Raw genomic sequence first — 19,714 nt, 5'->3', positions numbered from 1 at the left:
ATCAAGCCTAAGACTCTTACTAATTGTATGAAATCTTCATGCTGTTTAATCTTGCTTGCCTCAGTTTCCTCATCTATAAAATGAGCTGGAGAAGGAAATGGCAAACCACTTCAGATTCTCTGTCTAAGAAATCCCCTAAGCCAAAACTAAGCAAAACAACAACAACAACAACAACACAAAAACAAAAAAGCCAAATAGGGTCATGAAGAGACAGACACTAGGGAAACAAATTGTAAAGGAAGGCACTTGGCCCAATGTCTTGCACATAGTAGATACTTTGGAAAGACTTAATTTCCTCTGGTATAAAGAGAGAATGTGGTGACTCTGGAGTAAGAAAACCAAGGTCCAAACCAGTGGAAAATAGAGATGATGGGTACTACACAAAAGGCATCAGACACATCAATGTCTTGCTATTGCAAAGATTTATAAAAATGATATGGGAAGGTAAAGATTTGGTATTAATTTTCTAGCAACCTTTATTATTATTTTTAATGTATGTTTAAGGTGTAAAAAAAATAATAAATTTCTTAAAACAACACTTTCCCCTACCTGTACATGTGACTATTTTTGGTTTAAATCACAAAATCTAAAGAAAAATATAAATTTTTTGAGCAGATGATATGAATACTTCTTGATAAGTCATAGTGTCGGGGCAGCTAGATGGCGTGGTGGATAGAGCACCAGCCCTGAAGTCAGGAGGACATGAGTTCAAATCTGGCCTCAGACACTTTACGTTTCCTAGCTGTGTGACCCTGGGCAAGTCACTTAACCCCAATGGCCTCAGCAAAAAAAATATATATATATAAGTCACAGTGTCATTTCATCTCCAATATTTATACCTCTAATGCAACCTTTATTGTCCCTGGGCTTTAATCTAAAGAAGAATGGGTTTAAAGGGGCTGGCTCAAATGTTCACCTGTATGAACTAAACAAATCACTTAGCCATTACAAGAGCCTCAGTTTCCTCCATCTATGAAATGCTGAGTTTAGACCAGAGGGCTTCCACAGTCCTTTCCAGTTATCAATCTCTGAAGCTAAGCTCCAGTCCTGAAAAGCAGAATCTTTTTTGTCAGTGGGGGTAAATGTAATCTGTAAAATCGAAAACAGGCACATGTCTCTATCTTCCCTAAAAGCAGAGTGAGAGGACACTATCCCTCTGTCTACTTGTGATTCTTGGTCCCTTCAAGTTTCTTTAGGTCTGAGAAGGGTTTCAAAATTATACCACTACATGAAATTCCCACCTGCAGCAGTCCAAAAATATTGTAATCCCGATGAGACAAGTTATGGGTTCACAAAAGAAGAGAAGGTCCCCATTCCACCTCAAACACTCACTCCCCGCCCTTCCCTGGGCTTCCATTTCCTCCTCTGTGAAATGAGGAAATTGGCCTGGAATGCCTCAGAGGTCTCCTCCAACTTGGGCCCAGAAGGCTACAAAGCACCCTAAAGAAGCAGAGTTCCAAAAGAAGCTCAGTCATTTTTTAATAAAGGAAGCACAGTCATATTTTAATGAGGAAAGAAGATGCACATCTCAAAAGGCAACATATTAAATGATGCTCCTTGTGGTCTTAAGCTAAGCACAGTGGAGCCAAGACACAAAGGATGTCACATATGCTACAAGTGCTAGAACTGCTAGGGGGAGGGCTGGCACGCAAGGAAATGCTTTTTCACTGGCAGAAGGCTTGCCTGGGAGTCAAAAGACCCAGACATAGTTATGTGACTTCTCAGGGATCCAGGTTGTTCTCTAAACTATGTTAAAGATGGGCCAACAGTCTGCTTGGGCAATAGGGAAAGAGGTCCCACTTCCTGCCCCTTATAAACATGCTCCATATTCCATGGGCGTGAACATGTTTTAAACTGTACCTCCAGGAGCCCCAGATTTGGTTAGAAATGACTACTCTAACCTCAGTCCAGGACACCTCATGCTACATAATCAGCCAGCCCACTACATAATGACAAGGAGCATTTTTAGCTTCTTATGTACAAGTTCTTTCGAGGATCCCAGGTGGGACCATTCTGTATACATTTTCTCATGGAAATAATGTAAGTTATGGTAAGTTCTAATTAGATATTATATAACTAGCCACAATTAGAGACTGTAGTGCTGCCACCTTTGAGGCAAAATGGATTTTTGTGGATCAGAGACTCTAATAACACTGGTTTTATAGGGAAAGTGTCTCAAGGTCTGAAGAGCCAATTCCCAAATGCACTTGTGGAATAGAACCAGAATAAAAATTCTGGTACAAGGATTATACATGAATAAAACCATCTGGGAGGTTATATAGCATGTGGCTATATGCCACACTATACCTCGATGTAAATCTAAATTATACTAATCTACATTCAATCAAGAAGACAGTTTGAAATCATTTAACACTTTGAGCCCTCAGTTGTTGTGGACAAATTATGGTAATCCTACCTTTCAGGGCTCTGCTAGTTTATAGCACAAAACCTGGTTGATTGATGGCACTGTCCATTTGAAGAACTTACCTCTTCTCGAACCTGCCGCTCTCTTTCTTCTTCTAGCTTTTGAATTTCTGCTAACGATAGTGTTGTCTGAGACTGACAGGCCCCAGAATTAGACTGCTGGCCCCATGTGGAAGAAGACGGAAGCTGAGCAAAAATGAAACAAGAACTTTTAAGACAGAATAACAAGACATCAAGGCTCAGCCCATTCAACACAAGCTTCCTATTATATCTACTTTATACCTGACACCGATTTAAAAGAGCATTAGAATTAGTAGTCCAATCTCTCGTCATGACAGAATCTCTCATAAGTCATTTTGACAAGTTGTGCCCTAGTCTTTCCTTCTATCCCCAAAGGGTTGAAGTGCTATTTATCAAAGAAATACAATTCATTTTTTGAGACATTGTAATTATCAGAAATTATTCTTAATTCTTACTTAAGATTTTAATGTAACTAAATTTCTATTTACCGTCTAATCATCGACCTCTGAAGCCTCTTTACCAAGACAGTTTCTACTATTTCGATATTCTCACATCCTCATGGTCCCCAACTCTCAATTTTCTTCACACATGATTTCTAGTTTCTTTTCCCATCATAACTGTCTTCCTATGAAACAGTCCAACTGATCATATGACCTTCCAAAAGTACAAAATACCGGACATCTCATTTCTTACTAAAGATCAATCATTTTTCATCTCAGGTTCAATCTGCATTCGGAGTCTGTTAACCTTTTCAGATATGAAATGCTATCAATGCAAGTCTCCTTAAGTACAAGATTGCAGGGCTTTTTGTTCTTGATATTATTATTTCTATCTTGATTTTGTGTCATCTCCAGCTTTCACAAGCAGTATGCCTGTTATCTAGATCACTGAAAAATGCTTAAAAAGACAGAGCACAGTAAAGATTAAGTAAAGGCCCCCAAATGGCACCAACTCTTCAAAGCAGAAAAAGGTAAAATGACAAGATGTAGAATTTTAACACTTTAAAGTTTATAAAGAAATCAATCTTTTGCCAACACCCTGAAAGGTAGCTGTGAGCATATTAATATTTTATAGACAAGGTAAACTGAGGCTCACACGATAGTAGTAACAGCAGCCCACACACTGAGATGGTGTTTGCAAAATAGTTCCAAAATAGCTCAATTTAGCAGCTAAATATTATTATACCCCTTTGAAAGGTGAAAAAATGTAAAATCAAATAAATTAAATGACTTTCTTATGGGAAATCAGAATCTGGGACTGGAAGGTGGGCCTGTGTTCTCCCAGAAAAGAACTTTTCCTACTATATTCAATGCTACACTATGGGGCAGTCAGTCATGTACTTTTGTTCATTTTCTTTTCAAAAGCTGTACTATGTGGTGAGGATGAGCAGAAGGGAAAAAATGTGTGAGTAAATGTGGCCATTGCCAAAAAAGTAATACAGCACTTCATCATCACAAACAGTCCCAAAAACATGGACAAGGCACCTCTCTTCATCAGAAAAAAGTTCCATGGAAGGCAACTCCAGGGTGTCACAGCAATTTTGCCCTAATTCTGTTCACTTTTCAAACATCCCCCCTCCCCCTCAAGTCTGTAAATGTACAACAGGTCTCACATTCTTTTCTAAAGACATCCCTTTCTACAAAGCCTTCAGATTATTCTTGTCATGTTCTTCCACTGATTCCTCATATTATCCAATCTCTTCCTCTCTTATTTTCTCTGTCTATAAAATGACACATACCACTTTATGGGGGGAAAAAAAAGGTACTTGAGATCTCTGGAAAAAAGGAACTTTTCCTCCAATGGGGCTTCAATTCTCCCTCTCACCCCTGAAGAGTTCAACCTAATCATCTCAATTCCCATCTCCACAGAGGTGAATCCAAAAATCAAAATCTGTAGCTGTAGAGGGTCACAGTCAGTGGGGAAACTCTGAAGGGTCTATAAGACCCTTCAGGCCAGAGGGAACCTGCTAACAATGTCTAGTTCAGCTCCCCATCTCTCCTCAGGGCTCTCGGCCTTTCTGAGAAGTCAGAGGGCGGTGACAACCTGTGCTGTGAAAGAAGCAAAGTGCTATCAGTTGGAAGAATGATACTGGGTGGCAAACTACTTACCATAGCAAGTTGTTTGTATGGTCTCATGTGCACAGTGTTGTTTTTGTTACATTATATAAAGGGGAAAGCCCATGAAATAAATGGACTCCATATTTCTACCATCCTCAGGAGTCCCACCTCATCACTTCATTAGAAAGGTATATTTTAATCACCCCAACTTGGGGGCTCTAGAAAGCAGGACACAACATGTAACCTTGAATTTCTTTCTAGAACATCAATCCCAAATCTCCTTATTTGTTAGACATGAATTGCAGAAAAACCTTTTTATCAGCTTGAACATCTTTCCTTCTAAGTCAATGGGACAATCATCCTCCTTGACAATCCAAGGTAGAGAAAATCATAAATCCTTGCCCTCTCTCTTCATCTTTACTGTTTTTCTGCTTCCTGCCTCAACCCTCCATCAAGTTAGCCCCACAATCTTAGTGTAAGTTGAACTGTTCTCCCATTTCCAAATGTGCCACAGAACAGAAGCTGAAAAGTCCTCTGCATGCCTCATTATCCTACTCCAAAAACTTTAATGTCAACAGAACGTGCATGGTGCCTACCTGGCACCCAAGGCTCTCCATGGCTCTTCACTCTTCAGCTACTATATTAAAAGAAAGCTCCCTTCAACCTATTTAATTTACACTTAGTTCCCTAAAATCCAAATCCCCATGATTTATATTATTTCTCTATTGAGAGTACTGTCCCACTCCTAGCGCAGAGCTCCAAGGACCTAGCTACTGTATTCTTTGGTACGGAAATGTTTCCTCCTATCTGCTCCCCTACACTGAGCGCTCTCTGGTCACAAAGATGTGGCCTTTACCCCATCTTTGGGGGAAGCACAACTCACCTTCATCTGGGCAAGTTGCTGTTGCTGCTGCTGCTGCTGCAGGCGCCGCAGGGCCTCCTGCTGCTGCTGCCTCTGCCTCATCAGCTCCTTCTGCCGCTGGAGCTCCATCTCCTTGCGTTTCCGCTCCTCTTCTTCATGTCGTAGCCTGGCTGCCTCTTCTTCCATACGCAATCGGTTCTCCTCAAGCCTACGCTGAGCTTCCTCTTCTTCCCTGGCCCATTTGGCAGCCTCCTCTTCCTTCCCAGAAAGAAAGATAAAAGCATAAAAGCACCAGAAAAAAAAAGCCTTGGTCACTTCTAAGGGGTTGGTGTTGTCAAAAACAACTTATCACAAGGTTAAATGAGGCTTTTAAGAGGCTCGACTTAGAAGATATTTACTCCTGAAAGAAATTTTATTTCAAAAGACTATATTCAGTTATGGCTTTTGTTTGTCTTTATACCTGATAGGTAACTGACTTGTTGAAGCAGCTGCAATCTTAGACTCACTTTCAAGCACTTCAACTTTTGCTCTGTCATTATACTATGCAATCCATACGCTTATAGAAAAATGACTTCATACAGAATCACAGACCTGGAACAACTTCTAAAAGCCAAGCCAACTCCAAGCAGTATGTTTCCAAATAATATAAAAAAAATGCAAATAACATCAAGTCAAGTCAGTGGAAGGATTAGACTAGAACCTCTCTGAATGCTGAGTTGAAACCATACTATAGTTTACAATTCAAATTTGTCAGGATCTAGGTAAATGCTGGTAATTGCACTAAAAGATTGATTTTATGATTTTAAAAGTTAATTTTAGTTAAACTAATTTATAGATTCATTGTCATCCCAACTAAATTACCAAATTTAAAAAAAAAAAACTTTTTTTGAATTAGTCATAAAATTAGTTTGGAAGAACAAAAGTCAAGAATATCAAAGGAAGTAATGAAAAAAATGTAAAGGATATTTCGAAGTAACAGATCTTAAACTATATTATAGGAAGTAATTATAAAAACTACTACTAGCTTAGTATAAAAAAGTGATCAATGGAACAACATAGATTTACAGCAGCAAATAAATCATCATAGTAACCCTCTACTTGACAACTATATATAAAGATTTAAGTTTTGGGAATGACAATTCACTATTTGGTAAAACTCGCTGAAAAAACTGGAAAGCAGTATGGTGGAACTTATCTTAAGAAAGAGAAGATCAAAATGAATATATGACAGATATAGAGATATTTCAGAAAATTAGGAGAAGACAGAACATATCAGACCTATGGAAAAGTAAGCAATTTATGAATAAGCAAGAAAGATGGATAATTTTGATTACACTAAATTTAAAAATTTTAGATAAATAGCCAAGATTAGAAGGAAAGCAGAAAATTTGGGGGGGGGATTTTATAGATAGTTCATCAGTTAAAGGTCTCATATCTAAAATAAAGAACTTTGTCAAATCTTTAAGAATATGGGTCATTCCCCATTTGATAAATGATCAAAAGATATGAACAAGCAGCTTTCCAATGAAGACAGCAAAACAATTTATAGTCATATTAAAAAAAAATTGCTCTAAATCATTAAGGGTTAGAGAAATGAAACTTAAGCCAACCTTGAGATAACATTTTATATTTATCATATTGGCTAAAATAATTTGAAGGAGAAAATGACAAATATTTCTGGGGAGGAAGGGAAAAGGAGGAGAAATATGGAAAAATTGGGGCATTGTCATTGTTGGTGGGTTTATGGGCCTGATCCAATTATTTTGGGATCAATGTGAAATTATGCCCCAAAGAGCTACTGAACTGCCTATATATAACCCTTTGACCTAGTCATACTACTAGCTAGGTTTCCAATAATGATTAGGGAAAAAGGAAAAGAACCTATGTTATATTTATAGCAGCTTTCTTTGCAGTGGGAAATTTTAAGGATTCCCATCAATTGGGGAATGACTGAAGAGGCTGATACCACATTACATGATGGTAATGGAATACTACTGTGCTATAAGAAATGAGCACAATGAGCTTTTAAAAACATGGATAAACAACACAAAATAACAAATAATGAAATAAGCAGAACAAAGAGAATACTGTATAAAGTAACAGTGACATAGTTTTAAGAACAACTTTGAGCAAATAAGTCATTTTGACTACTATAAACACCCAAATAAACCACAAAGGACATATGAAGGGCAATGCGATCTGCACCCACCAGAGAGAGAAGCGACAAATAGAATTATATATAACTTTTGAAAAAATATTTTATTTTACTTTAAATTTATGGAATAAATAAACATTTCCACAAATAGTATAATTAAAGATAATTTCAGGTGAAACTACAGATTTAATACATGTAAGTTGCTGTTTCTTTTATATACTTAAGGAATAAGAGAGGGAATAAATGTGGGGTATATTTTTCTGGTCAAAAGAAAGGTAGGTACCCTGATAAATAGGGAGAGCAGGCGTGGAATCGGTTTGTCAATAAGAATTAAGTATCTACTATGAGACAGCTGAGTGGCTTAGTGGATAATGCACAGGGCCTAGAGTTAGGGAAACCCAAGTTCAAATTCAGCCTCAAGATTCTTCCTAGCTGTGGAACCCTGGGCAGGTCAATAAACCTTTGATTGCCTAAAGCCATTGCCCAAGGAAATAACAAAGCTCCTCAGTGTCTTTGCCAAGAAAATCCCATCTAGGATTACACAGTCGGACAAACAAACGTGTCAAGCACTGTGCTGATGTGATCAGAGAAGCCTGGTTCATTTCCCAGTTCTAAGGCCAATACTAAGACCAACTTGCATGTGTGTGATCTTGGACAACTCCCTCAAGCTGTCAATTTACTACCTGAGGAGTGTAATTAGCTACTGGTTCGGTTTCCTTGATTGAAGCCTTCATGAGAAACCATTCTACCGATTCCTTCCTTTGAACAACCCTCCATTCCCTGAACCCTCCAAACACACCTGTTTGCGTAACAACTCTTCCCGCTGTCTCCTTTCTTCCTCTTCTCTCCTCCTTTCCTCAAGCCTTCTAAGTGCTTCCTCTTGTTGCTGCCGTTCCTCTTCCTCTCGCTGCCGTCTTAGGGCCAACTCTTGTTCCCTTTGACGTCTGAGGGCTTCTTCCTGAAGGACAAAAGGACGTTCATGGGAAGTCTAAAAGTCCAAGGTGAAGCAGACTTTGTATTGGTGTTATGAGAACATGCTAAAGAAGTCTATCAAATCCTTCAATGAGTGGTAAATCTCACAGGAGAATTCTTCCCCCAATAAACAAACATGTCACCCTACTGAAGAGGAATCACAAAATTTATCCAGGGAGAAACTGGAGAAGCTTACATCTGCTCCGAAAGCCCTGGTTATCTCCACTTGTGTTTTTGAAGCCCCCATTTTAGACCTAAGCAGTCTGGGATATTGGCACAAATTTGCAATGTAAATGTGGCAGGAAGCGAAGGGTGCAGCCTGAATTAGAATGCAGATGGCTTCTGCCACTCATGTGGGCAGGGGACCCCCCCATCATTCCTGTCATCAGTGAAGCATCTGACCTCATCACTCAAATCAGAAGTGCTGGCCCCGAGCTACCAAGTCTCTCCCTCCACAAATCAAATGATCTTTATCAGGCCTCAACTTCCTTGATTTCTGCAATGCATCTGACACTACCACAGACTCTCTGGCATGGGGACAATGTTCTCCTTCAAGCCTCCTCCTCTATGGGTTCCTACTCCGCTGACTGTTGGTTTCGCATCAGGGTCCCATGTCCTCACTTTAGGTATTCCCCAAGGCTGTGCCTGGGCCACCTTCTCTCCCAATGACCTCATCAGTGACCAAGAATTTAACTACCACCTCTTTGCCAAAGACTAGACCCAGCCATAGTCTTTCCTGAGCCCCAAGACCGTGGCATCTATTGCCCACTGGACATTTCAATCAGAATATCCCAGAGACATCTCAAATGCAACATGTTCAAAGCAGAAGTTCAGCGCTTTCTCCCCCAAATATTCCTCCTCTTCCAAACATATCCCTCTCTAAGAGGGATACCAACCTCATTTCCCAGGTTTATAAGCTCAGTACTGTTCTCGATTCCTCACTTGTTCTCATCAGACGCCACATCCTGTCCCCACTTCCTATTTACACAGCTGCCATCTGACCCCCCCCCCCATCCCAGCCTATATTTGTCATCAGGGTCCGCTCTCATTGCCACAGCACCTTCTTTTAAGGGCAAGTCTGACCTTATCGCTCTTTAGGGGTTGCCCAATGTCTCTCGGGTTAGATGGGAAGTCCCTGGAAATCTGGTCCCAGCCTCTCTGCCTTGCACCATCTCCTCTTTTTCTTCACCCTAACATTTCATGCATTCCTTGGCTAAATCTGTCCAACCTAAATGCTACCTCCCTCCAGGAAGTTTTTCTCTGATGCCACAGCAACTTGTTCTATTGCACTGATTATTATTATCCCATGGAAGAAGGATACTGATCCAAGTTTGTGTATAATCCCCTTCCTGATCATAGTTCTATGACTGAAAGGACCACCCCTTATCCATATTTTGTCATCTTTCCAACACCTAGCAGAGTCCACTGGACATAAATATTTAATAATTATTTGTAGAATGGCCAATGTCAGATATATGTATTTTATGATAGTTTGCACTAAAAAAACAAACAACTAGATTTCTAATATAAAGAATAAAATATTTACAAAACTCTTTGAACTCTAATGTTATTAATATTACTATTAAATCAAATCAACAGTAAAAATTAGTTATATGAAATAGTTGTATGTCTGCCTTAAAAACTTTAAATAAAAAAATTTTTACATCCAAGACAAAGCAAAAAGGCATACAACTTCAAAGGATACGAGTTTATCTACATAGCATATTTACAATCTAGAAATTCTCACTTAATTGAAACAGGTATTGAGTTTCTAATAGATGCTTCCTCAGTTGTAAGAGGAATAGGCAAGTATGTAGTTAATCTTGCCCTTTTGATTTCTTAAACTGTGTTCTTTCTGGTCATCAATCCCTTTATTCCCCCTCATCTCTCCTAAAAAAAAAAAAGACGTTAAGAATGGAATAATCAGCCAACTTTAATAAATACTTACTACCTATGATATGCCAGGCACATTGAACTGCTGACACAGATCAGACAGTGGTATAGTCCAATCTGATTCAAATAACATTTTTGCCATAAATCCCCATTTTGGGAAACATACACAAAATTATAATAATTCAAAATAAACTTTTCTACTCTACAAGTTGGGTCAAAAAAATTCTAGGTCTGCAAATAAAATGGAAATGTTTTTTTCTCATCAGATTAATTTAGTAATATTCAGCTTTCAGGTGCATGTATTCAACCATGGCCTGGCACACCAAAGTGTCCTGAGAGTGAGCAGCAGTTCACCAGTGTCTTCTGTGGGTGGCTCTCTAAGCACCCTCCTCACCTGCTTCCTGCGGGCCAGCTCCTCCTCTTCCCGCCGCTTCCTCTCCTCCTCCTGCTGCCTTCTAAGGAGCTCTTCCTGCTGCCTCCGGAGCTCCTCTTGCCTCTTCCTCTCCTCCTCTTCTCGCTTGGCCCTCATCTCCACCTCTCTCCGCTCTTGCTCTAGCTGTACACAAACCACATGAAGAGACTATAAAGAACTGAGACAAGAAAGTGTAGGTTCTATAATTCACTAAACAACTTCAAGTTGACACCCTCGGTCAGAATTCTTATGAGCTCCTTTTGGAGCCATAAATGAAAAGCTAAAACAACCTGAAGTTCTACGACAATAATCGGATAATCTTTCAACCCCATTTTACCTCCCCATAATTCCTAAATCCACTGACTGGTCCAAAAACAATCATTTCCATTGCAATGTAGAGGCAAACTAGCTCCTCTGGGGTACTCTTCTAGAGAGCACAAAGGAACTACTGAGCAGAGAGGACAACTAAGAGGCATCCCGGACACATATCCAAGCTTATATATATCAGTAGCAACATGCTCAACATCTTTAGACACCAGAACAAGACCAAACTTGTCAACAATGACAATGATTTAAGGGGAATGAATGGGCTCTCTGGGAGCCTAGCCATTCCAACTCAGGAAGACTGATTGGCTACTTCTGGGCCAAGCCCACATTGGACTAGGGGAGTGTGGAAGCACCTTCGAACTCTGAAGTTCTTGACTGTGATGCTGACCACGATCACATTTTGGGAACTGGAGGATGGGACAAACTAAGTTATGAGCTATGACCAAGTCAGTAGAGGGGTAAAGGAGAAATGGAACCCAGAAAGAGTTTCTGATAGAGGAATACCCAACTTCTGGCAAATCACTACCATAATGTCAAATTTGCCCTTTTTGAGCATGCCCAGGATCCTATTATCAAGTCAAAAACACCACGGGATCTTCAAATTCTTTTAAGGGACAAAAGTTTGTAGAAAACTATTAAAAATAGAGGCTCATTGAGTAAGTCTTTTGTATTACTATGGTTTATGATATTTTTTTCCCCTGGGGCATGAATATTTTATTTATATTTGCAAAATGGGAGATGCCAAGTTTCACTAAGGTCTCATTAAAAAGTGATTATCTTTAATTCTACCATGAGTCTTTATTGCTTTACTGGCCTGGTAAGCAGCTAGTGGTTGGTGTGTTTAGTTGTTCTTTTTTTGGTTTTGGTTTTTTAATTTGTTTTGGGGAGTGGGGGAGAACCCGATATGTGAACTGAAAGAAGTAGAAGAAGCGCCAAAGAATGACAGTCTCTGACCTTGGCAGCTTTAGCCTTCTCAAGCTGCTGAAGCTGTTCAAGAGCTGGTCCCTGAGCCGTGGTGTCAAGAGGAAGATCCCAAACACTACTACCTTCCCAGACTGTAAAATGTAGAAAAAAAATGACAGTGATTAAAACACACATAGATCAACTAAATCAAGCCCAGAGAAAAGCTACATAGCCCATCCATCACATGGATCTGGCCTATATTTTGAGGAAAGGAAACCTGGTCAAAGGAGTCACACTTGAAATATTCAAGTAAACCCCCGGTTTGATTCTGGGAAAGAAAGCTCACAATTCACAGTGGAGAAGGGCTCTGAAAAACCAGAACCAGTCTCAAAAAACAACCTGTGGCCTTCTAAGATGTCACAGAAGAAACTGGGCAGAATCTTTCAGGAAATCAACAAGCACGGCTCTCCTGTTTTCCATCACACGATCTCCCACTGACTCACGTGTGCATCAAGCAACCTGCAGTGTCCCTTTGAGTAGCACAGATTGGTGCTGAGCGAGCCTATTCCCAGTTCTTCAGAAAGCCTTCACGGGACCAGAGGCCTTCCAGTAGTTGGCTTAACACAGTGGGATTGCCAAGAGGGCTCACAGCCCAGTCCATCCAACACTCTCCAAAAGCAGGATTCTCCCACCACTCTCACCAGCTGTGCGGGAGGGTGACTGTTGGGACCCTTCTGGACTGGTCTTTATTGAAAGATAGTATAGCATGCTCACAGCCACCTCACTGCCCACAACTTCAGGGACAGTGACAACATTCTATGGCTCCCAACCAACCAGGATATAATGATGCTACAAGACAGATGCTCCCTTCAGGTACTTAAAATCACTCTGTATTTTTCCAATGAGTCCCAGCTTAGTGTATACTTACAACTATGTGTAGGTACACAATAAAGTAATCATAAGCACATAAGCTGACAATAATCATAAGCACAAAGAGTTACATTAAACTCTAAAACACCAGACAGGGGATTACTACCTGAATAGTCTATTCTCTCTGAAGAAATGAAACGGGATCAAGACCTCTTTCCACACTGCCTGTTACCTTTGTTTCCAGAACTGCTGAGCATATGTTACAGAGGTAGACATCCAAGAGCAACGATGTTATTATTACTAAATGGTATTTTTTTCTCATGTAAACACAGAGTTGGTCTTGGTCTCATATTTTATTCAACATTTTGACCTTATCAGAACTAGCAAAAGGTGACTTATTATTGTTAAAAAAGAGATGATTTAAACACCTTTTGGTAATTTTTTTTAAAACTGAAGTCCCCCCCCCATCTCCCTTTTACCAGCCCATCACAATCCAAAAATAGCAACAACAGATGCTAAAGACTACCGTTTTACCTGTAGGTTGTGAAGTTGTTGACTGAAGCTCCCAAATAGAGCCAGTCTCTGGAACTGAAACAGACCTCGTGACAGATGGAATCAGATTCTGTTCTGATATTCTGCAAAAAAAGAAAAAAATTAAACACATCACTGCTGAACATCAAACAAAGGAGTATTTCAATGCTCTGTAAAAGCTAGCTCTGACTTTCTCTTGCTTGTCACACTAAATTAAACCCCTATATGAATCCCAGGGCAGTTTTAGTAGCTGCCCAATTCCAGAAGATAAATGAGTGAGAGTTGTCACTATGTAAAATATTTCCTTCCCACTGACTCCTATGAAGAATAATGGGAATTAAATAACAGCAGTGTGCACAAGACGAAACTAAATTCATTAGATCGAAAGGTTTTGGCCCAGCTGGGTTTAGCTCCAAACTAAAGACTGGCAGCCCCTGAAAAGCTACATCTTTGCTTCAGAAGAGGGCTTGGAATTTTTCCAGGGGAAACTTAAAAATACTATCAGTAAATATTCTTCTAGCCAGGCATAGGTGGAGGCTGATTTGTGATCTAAATTATCCATCCACTGGCCATCCTAATCCCCAAACACTCATCATGCTCTCCAAGTAAATTCAGATTCATTCTTTTTTTTTCCCCCTGAGGCTGGGGTTAAGTGACTTGCCCAGGGTCACACAGCTAGGAAGTGTTAAGTGTCTGAGACCAAATTTGAACTCGGGTCCTCTTGAATTCAAGGCTGGTGCTCTATCCACTGCGCCCCCCCAGCTGCTCCCAGATTCATTCTTTGTGGAAGTCAGTCACTGTTTTTAATCCCTTGAACCCCCCTTTAAGAAATAAAAGTGATGCTTTTGGATAGCACACTGGCACAAGCACTCACCTCATCTTCAAAGCCTGGAACTGCTGGAGGAGTAGGGCCAACTGCTGCTGCTGCTGGGATGATAGGGCTGCTTTCTGCTGCTGGGCCAACACCTGTGCGTACTGTTGTCTTAAAAAGAAGAGAAAGCTGAATTAGGATGAGCGAGGAGAAATCCAGAAGAGGAGACATGAAGCCCAGACACCCACCACTACCCCTGGGGCAGAGTGCAGCATGGGGCTTCGGTACCAGCTCTCAGACCTTCCTGACACCATGCTGCCCAATGTTCTCAGGGTCAGAAACAGATTAGCTACCAACCCTTCCCCGATCAACTATAAGCCCAATAATCATCTCTAACCATTTCATCGTTAGTGAAGAGTAAAGCCCAAATAAAATACAGCCCAAACTACAGTCGGGCAATTTAAGTTGTAAAAACCTGTACTATTCATAACCAAGAACTGAAATTGGAGTCAAAGACAGAAATTGCCAAGGCCTCCATCAGAAACTGCTCCCTTGCTATATGGAAAAAGTGAATATCAGCTTGGAAAATATAAAATCATTAAAAAGAAAGATAACCCCAAATCTAAGGTGTCATGAATACCTTTGCTAAAAGGGCTCCCCAAGTTCTAAGTGTTCCATATTTTCATAACCAAGTTTTCTGAGATGGAAGCTTAATGAGAATACTTTTATACAGGAAGACTAAATTCATTACTACTTCTTACTTCTTTTGACAGCAATAAGTTCTCTATCTGTCCTCATGAACTCCTGGTTTCCTTCCAATCTTAGCTACAGGCCCATTTTCTTTAAGAAAACTTTCCCAGTGATGCTTAATTTTAATGCCTTTCTTCCTAAGTTACCTCTAGTCTATATGCTGTCCCCACTCCCTTTAGGGAAGACACTATTGTTTGCCTTTCTTTTTGCCCCTAGTACATGGCATAAAATAGATATTCAGTAAATGTTTGCTGTCCTGATTTGGTATAATATTATCAAGATACATGACAACTTCTGGACTTCTTTCCAAAATGTGGCAACCAGAATTAGACAAAAGAACACAATGTGAGCTGAACAGCAGAAAATATCTAGTACCTTCTGGGTGTTAAATCTGACTTACTAAAAACTAAAACTACTACTAATTATTTTAGATGCAAATCCCCTTTTTCTCTCCTCCAACTTTTATCTGCTTCTTTACTCCAATCCTTTTATTCATGACCCTCTTGCTTTTTTCCCTCTCCATGATACATAAAAATTTATTTCTGCTAATTGCTAATGAGGCTAGAAGCCCCTGGTCTTGAACTAAAAGCCTTTTTGTGTCTTGGGAATGCAATGTCTTTTTGGATCAAAATCTAAGCCTAACCAGAGTTCTCACTGAGCCATGGTAGAGCTAAGTTCCTTAATTTCTGTAGCAGTATCTTACTGGATCAGGAACTGCTGGTATTGGAGATGCTGCATCTGGTATAAGGCATTGAGCTCCTGTTGCCTGGTCAGTCGTTCCTGGTCCAATTCTCCCTGTTGGGGAAAAACTGCTATCAAATATTGGGAAAAGCTACCTCCTTTTTTTAATCAGACTGTATTATCCTAGAGAGAAGGCAAATGGTTGAACATAAGTCAACTTCAAACCTCACAGCAGTGGCATGTAACAGCGGAATTCAATGAATTTTTCTCAAGAGGGGAAAAAACCATAATGACCATAGCTTAAGTTCTATTGTGCACTAATGTATGCTAGAAAATTCAATTGTGATTTCAGTTAGTTTTAAAAATTTGCTGGATCTGAGAATTTCTGAAATGAAATATCAAATGCAAAAGATAACATAAAATATAAAGAAGTATAAAGAATATAAAAATCACCAGAAAGAAATAATAAAATGCAAACTTATTTGGAAATAGATTCTGAATAGAAGACCAAAAGCACTATGTACAAACATGCTATCTTTCTCTCTTACAAGGTAATTCTCAGAGTTGTTGAGCCTACATTAAGGAGATACAAGCTCTTAGTGAAATCCTTATCCTATGACGAAATCCTTGGCCTAGCTAGGGGACAAAACTGGTTGTTGTACTGTATTAATTGCTCATAAGAGTATCTTAATTAATAAAGGCAGCAGATTTTAATGTGTTTACTACATAATATGTAGCACCCTAAGAGTGACACCAACTAGGAAAATTTGGTGATAGCACAATTCTTATTCTAAAAGAGCTTGTAATGCACTGGTTAAGAAACCGGGAACAAAACAATTTAAGCGAAGCCTCCCCTGAAATGTACCTGAAGAAGCAAAGATAAAAAGAGACGAGGAGGAAGTGAACTAATGGACAGAAGCAGAAGATGTCATGGTAAGATCAGGGGACAGGGAAGCCCAGACTAGAGGAAAATCCTATTAAAGAAATGAATTGAAATAATACTTCAAAGATATTCTTTGATCAGACTAGGGAGGCCTGGGATTCCAGGGAACTATAAGCAGAAGATCAACTTTATCCAAGACCATTAAGGAATCATGGTAGATTTTTGATTTGCAAATTATTTGTCCCTCAAGGATGGAAGAGAAGGGACAAAGGGAACCATTGAAAACTCAACATCTTAAAAAATGACGGCTAAAAATCTGTTTAGTGTAATTGGGAAATATTTAGTAAAATAAAAAGATTTTTGAAGAGATCATGATCAAGATAATAATTTTAGCAGCTTTGGGAAGCAAGGATGAAATCTTTTAGCACAATAATCACAAAACAGATTCATAAACTGAATAAACAGGGATGTAACATAATACTTTTAATAGGGTACGATCAAGCATTTTTCACAACTGTGGTTTGCCCGAGGGGGAAATGAGATCACAAAAGATAAACCAGACAGTTTTTATTGCAAAAAAAAAAAAATCAAAAGGTGTTTGTATGAACAATATCAATTTAAAAATCAAACTTATTTAGCTAATTAAGATATAGCCTTATGCATTTGTATTGGGACTTTCTTAAAGCATTTATATTATATTCCATAGTGTATATACATCTAAAGTAAGATATGAGTTTAAAAGAAAAATATTTGCATCAAATATAATCAACAAGACTGATAGTGAACAGATAGTTTAAGTAAGAAAATGTCAAAATAATTATAAAATCTAAGACATAAAAAGGTTTATAATTCAATAATAATAATAACCACAAATACACAGTAAAATAATTCAGACTTCAGCTCACACCATGAAAATTAACAAAGAAGGGGGGACAGTCAAGGAGGAGAAGGCTCAGAGGACAGGTCACGTCTCCCAAGAAAGGAGAAAACCACAGGAACAACACATGGCAAAATATTTAAAGAAATACTTTTTTGTGGTAGCAAAGAATTGGAAATAAACTAGACACCAAACACATCAGGAAAGAGAGTTTGAAGATAGAGATACCAGTTCAGTAGGCCACTATCTGGATATAAAAAAGATGAGGATCTGAACACTGGCATCAATGAGTATAGATGAGGTCTAAGATAAGATCTGGCCACTGCCAGAACATGAGTGCTAAGAGCAAAAGGAACATCCAAGATGACCAAGCCTAGGGGAATAGAAGGACACCAAGAAGGTTAGACAAGTTGGGAGAAAGACAGGCTTGAGAGGCTGAAAGACAGGAATGGAGGCATGTACTGTTTGAGATCCTGAAGCTAAGAGAATATTGCCAAGAAACAAGTGGCCTTAAACAGAGTGGGAAATCAGCTGCATGGAACCTACAGAGAACAGTGGGATTGGTGAGGACTAAAGCAGAGAGAGAACAAAAGGAAGCCTAGAAACTGTCAGCCCTCCAGACTTAAAGTACATTATGACAATGAACCAGCAAGTTCAATTAAGAAGAAAAGTCAGAAAAATAAGAAGGTAAAAAAAGCACAAAAGGCAACATTAAGAAAGAGTGCTAGAGGAAGAGAGTGTGCATCCAACAACATGGAACACTGCCAAACAAGGAAGATGAGGACTGACAAGACAAAGAACAATGAGTGGATCTTTGGTAAATGAGACGAGATGCTAGTGAAGGCCTGAAAAAAGGAGGAATGGAACAAATGAATCTCAAAGATTCCTTTTTTTTTTTTTTTTTTAAAGGAATTTTTTTTTTTTTTAAATATGCATAGAAGTTTTTTTTTTTTTTTTTTTTTTTTTTTTTTTTTAAGGAATTTAAAAGGGAGTATGAAAAAGTTGATATCTTGAGAATTGGATTGAAATTATGTCTGATAACCTACGGGAAATATACTTTTTTAATCTAAAAATGAAAACATACAGAGATTATAAATAACAATAACAACAACAAAAAACCCTATATGAGGATAGCCATAGAGACCCCCTCAATAGGAAAAACATTAACAGGAAATTTTTCTCGGCAACTAAAGTAGTTGATGCCAATAAACTATAAATTTAAGAAAAGATCTATTTTAAAACATATTGGCTAAAAATATTCAGATATTCTGGGGAAAGAAAAAAAAAAGACTAAATCAGCCAGAGGCTTTGTCCACCAGAGGGCAGCAATGTAGCTCCATAATGAAGTAACATCCATAGTGACCTTGGCTAGCGCTGCAGGGGGTGCTGGGTGCTAGGGAACCTCCCATCTTCCACCAAGACTGCAGGGCCACTAGGTCACACGTGGTAAGAGGGGAGGAGAAGTTAAGACAACAGGATATGAGGAGAAAGAGATCACGGTCGACTGAAAAAGCTTCTGGGAGGCAGTGGAGGAAGAGAGGGATTTAAACTGTTACAAGTGCACGGACAGTGGTTGATGTGCCGAGACCTGTACATTATTAGGAAAGGTATGGCAGATTTATCAAGGATGAATCCAATAATTGAAACAGAAGATTAAAATGATATTCCAGGTGAGAACTGAAATCTGTAATGTCAAAGCACTGAAGTTAGTTAATCTAGCCTCTGAAAGCTACAAAATAATGATGAAGACTATTGAATAATTATCTTGTAAAAATTCAAGGAGTATACTCATTTCTCTGTTCATCTGATCTACTTTATATTCCAAGAGTTCAATTAAATGATGCTCAAAAAAAAAAAAAAAAAAAAAAAAAAACTAGTTTCAAAGCCATCATCTGCCAGTCAGATCTATTAAAGCTACCGGATGTTGCTTATTAACCAGTTTTTTTAAAACAGGTTCTTTCAAACCAGGGTAGAAAATAACTTGGTTCTTCATTCATAAAAATAATTCTAAAAGGGGCAGCTACAAAGCCTCCTTTGTCCATGCTATAAAGAAAATTGTGCCATAGATCTTTAAAGATTTTGGGTGAGAATGGGAAGGAATTATAAAGCTCCTTTTAAAAAGTGACTCTCTAGCTAATCTTGTACTCTTCAAGAAACTAATTTCCCAGGCTTCCATTTGGAGCCTGGGTAATACTAACATAAAGATTTTGGGTTATCAGAGTATTGTGACTGTTTCCCTTTACATGATTGAGATCACTGTTCTCCTGGTTTAAACACTGTTCTCT

General features: G+C 38.9%; 1 protein-coding gene across 2 annotated transcripts in view; it reads right to left on the bottom strand.

The window, feature by feature from the left end:
- Positions 1 to 19,714, bottom strand: part of GIGYF2 (GRB10 interacting GYF protein 2) — a 131,883-nt gene that overhangs the window by 11,130 nt on the left and 101,039 nt on the right. For both annotated transcript variants that reach the window (XM_074264271.1, XM_074264272.1), the window contains 8 exons: positions 15,692 to 15,783; positions 14,302 to 14,409; positions 13,431 to 13,531; positions 12,078 to 12,178; positions 10,779 to 10,940; positions 8,319 to 8,477; positions 5,386 to 5,622; positions 2,488 to 2,610 (listed from right to left, as the gene is read on the bottom strand). In XM_074264271.1, coding sequence (XP_074120372.1) covers positions 2,488 to 2,610; positions 5,386 to 5,622; positions 8,319 to 8,477; positions 10,779 to 10,940; positions 12,078 to 12,178; positions 13,431 to 13,531; positions 14,302 to 14,409; positions 15,692 to 15,783 — 1,083 coding nt within the window. The remainder of the gene's footprint in view (positions 1 to 2,487; positions 2,611 to 5,385; positions 5,623 to 8,318; positions 8,478 to 10,778; positions 10,941 to 12,077; positions 12,179 to 13,430; positions 13,532 to 14,301; positions 14,410 to 15,691; positions 15,784 to 19,714) is intronic.

Source organism: Sminthopsis crassicaudata, chromosome 4 (genome assembly GCF_048593235.1).
Source record: "Sminthopsis crassicaudata isolate SCR6 chromosome 4, ASM4859323v1, whole genome shotgun sequence".
Lineage (NCBI taxonomy): Eukaryota > Metazoa > Chordata > Mammalia > Dasyuromorphia > Dasyuridae > Sminthopsis > Sminthopsis crassicaudata.
The sequence above is the reverse complement of the archived record's forward strand: the minus strand, read 5'-3'. Positions and strand labels throughout refer to the sequence as shown.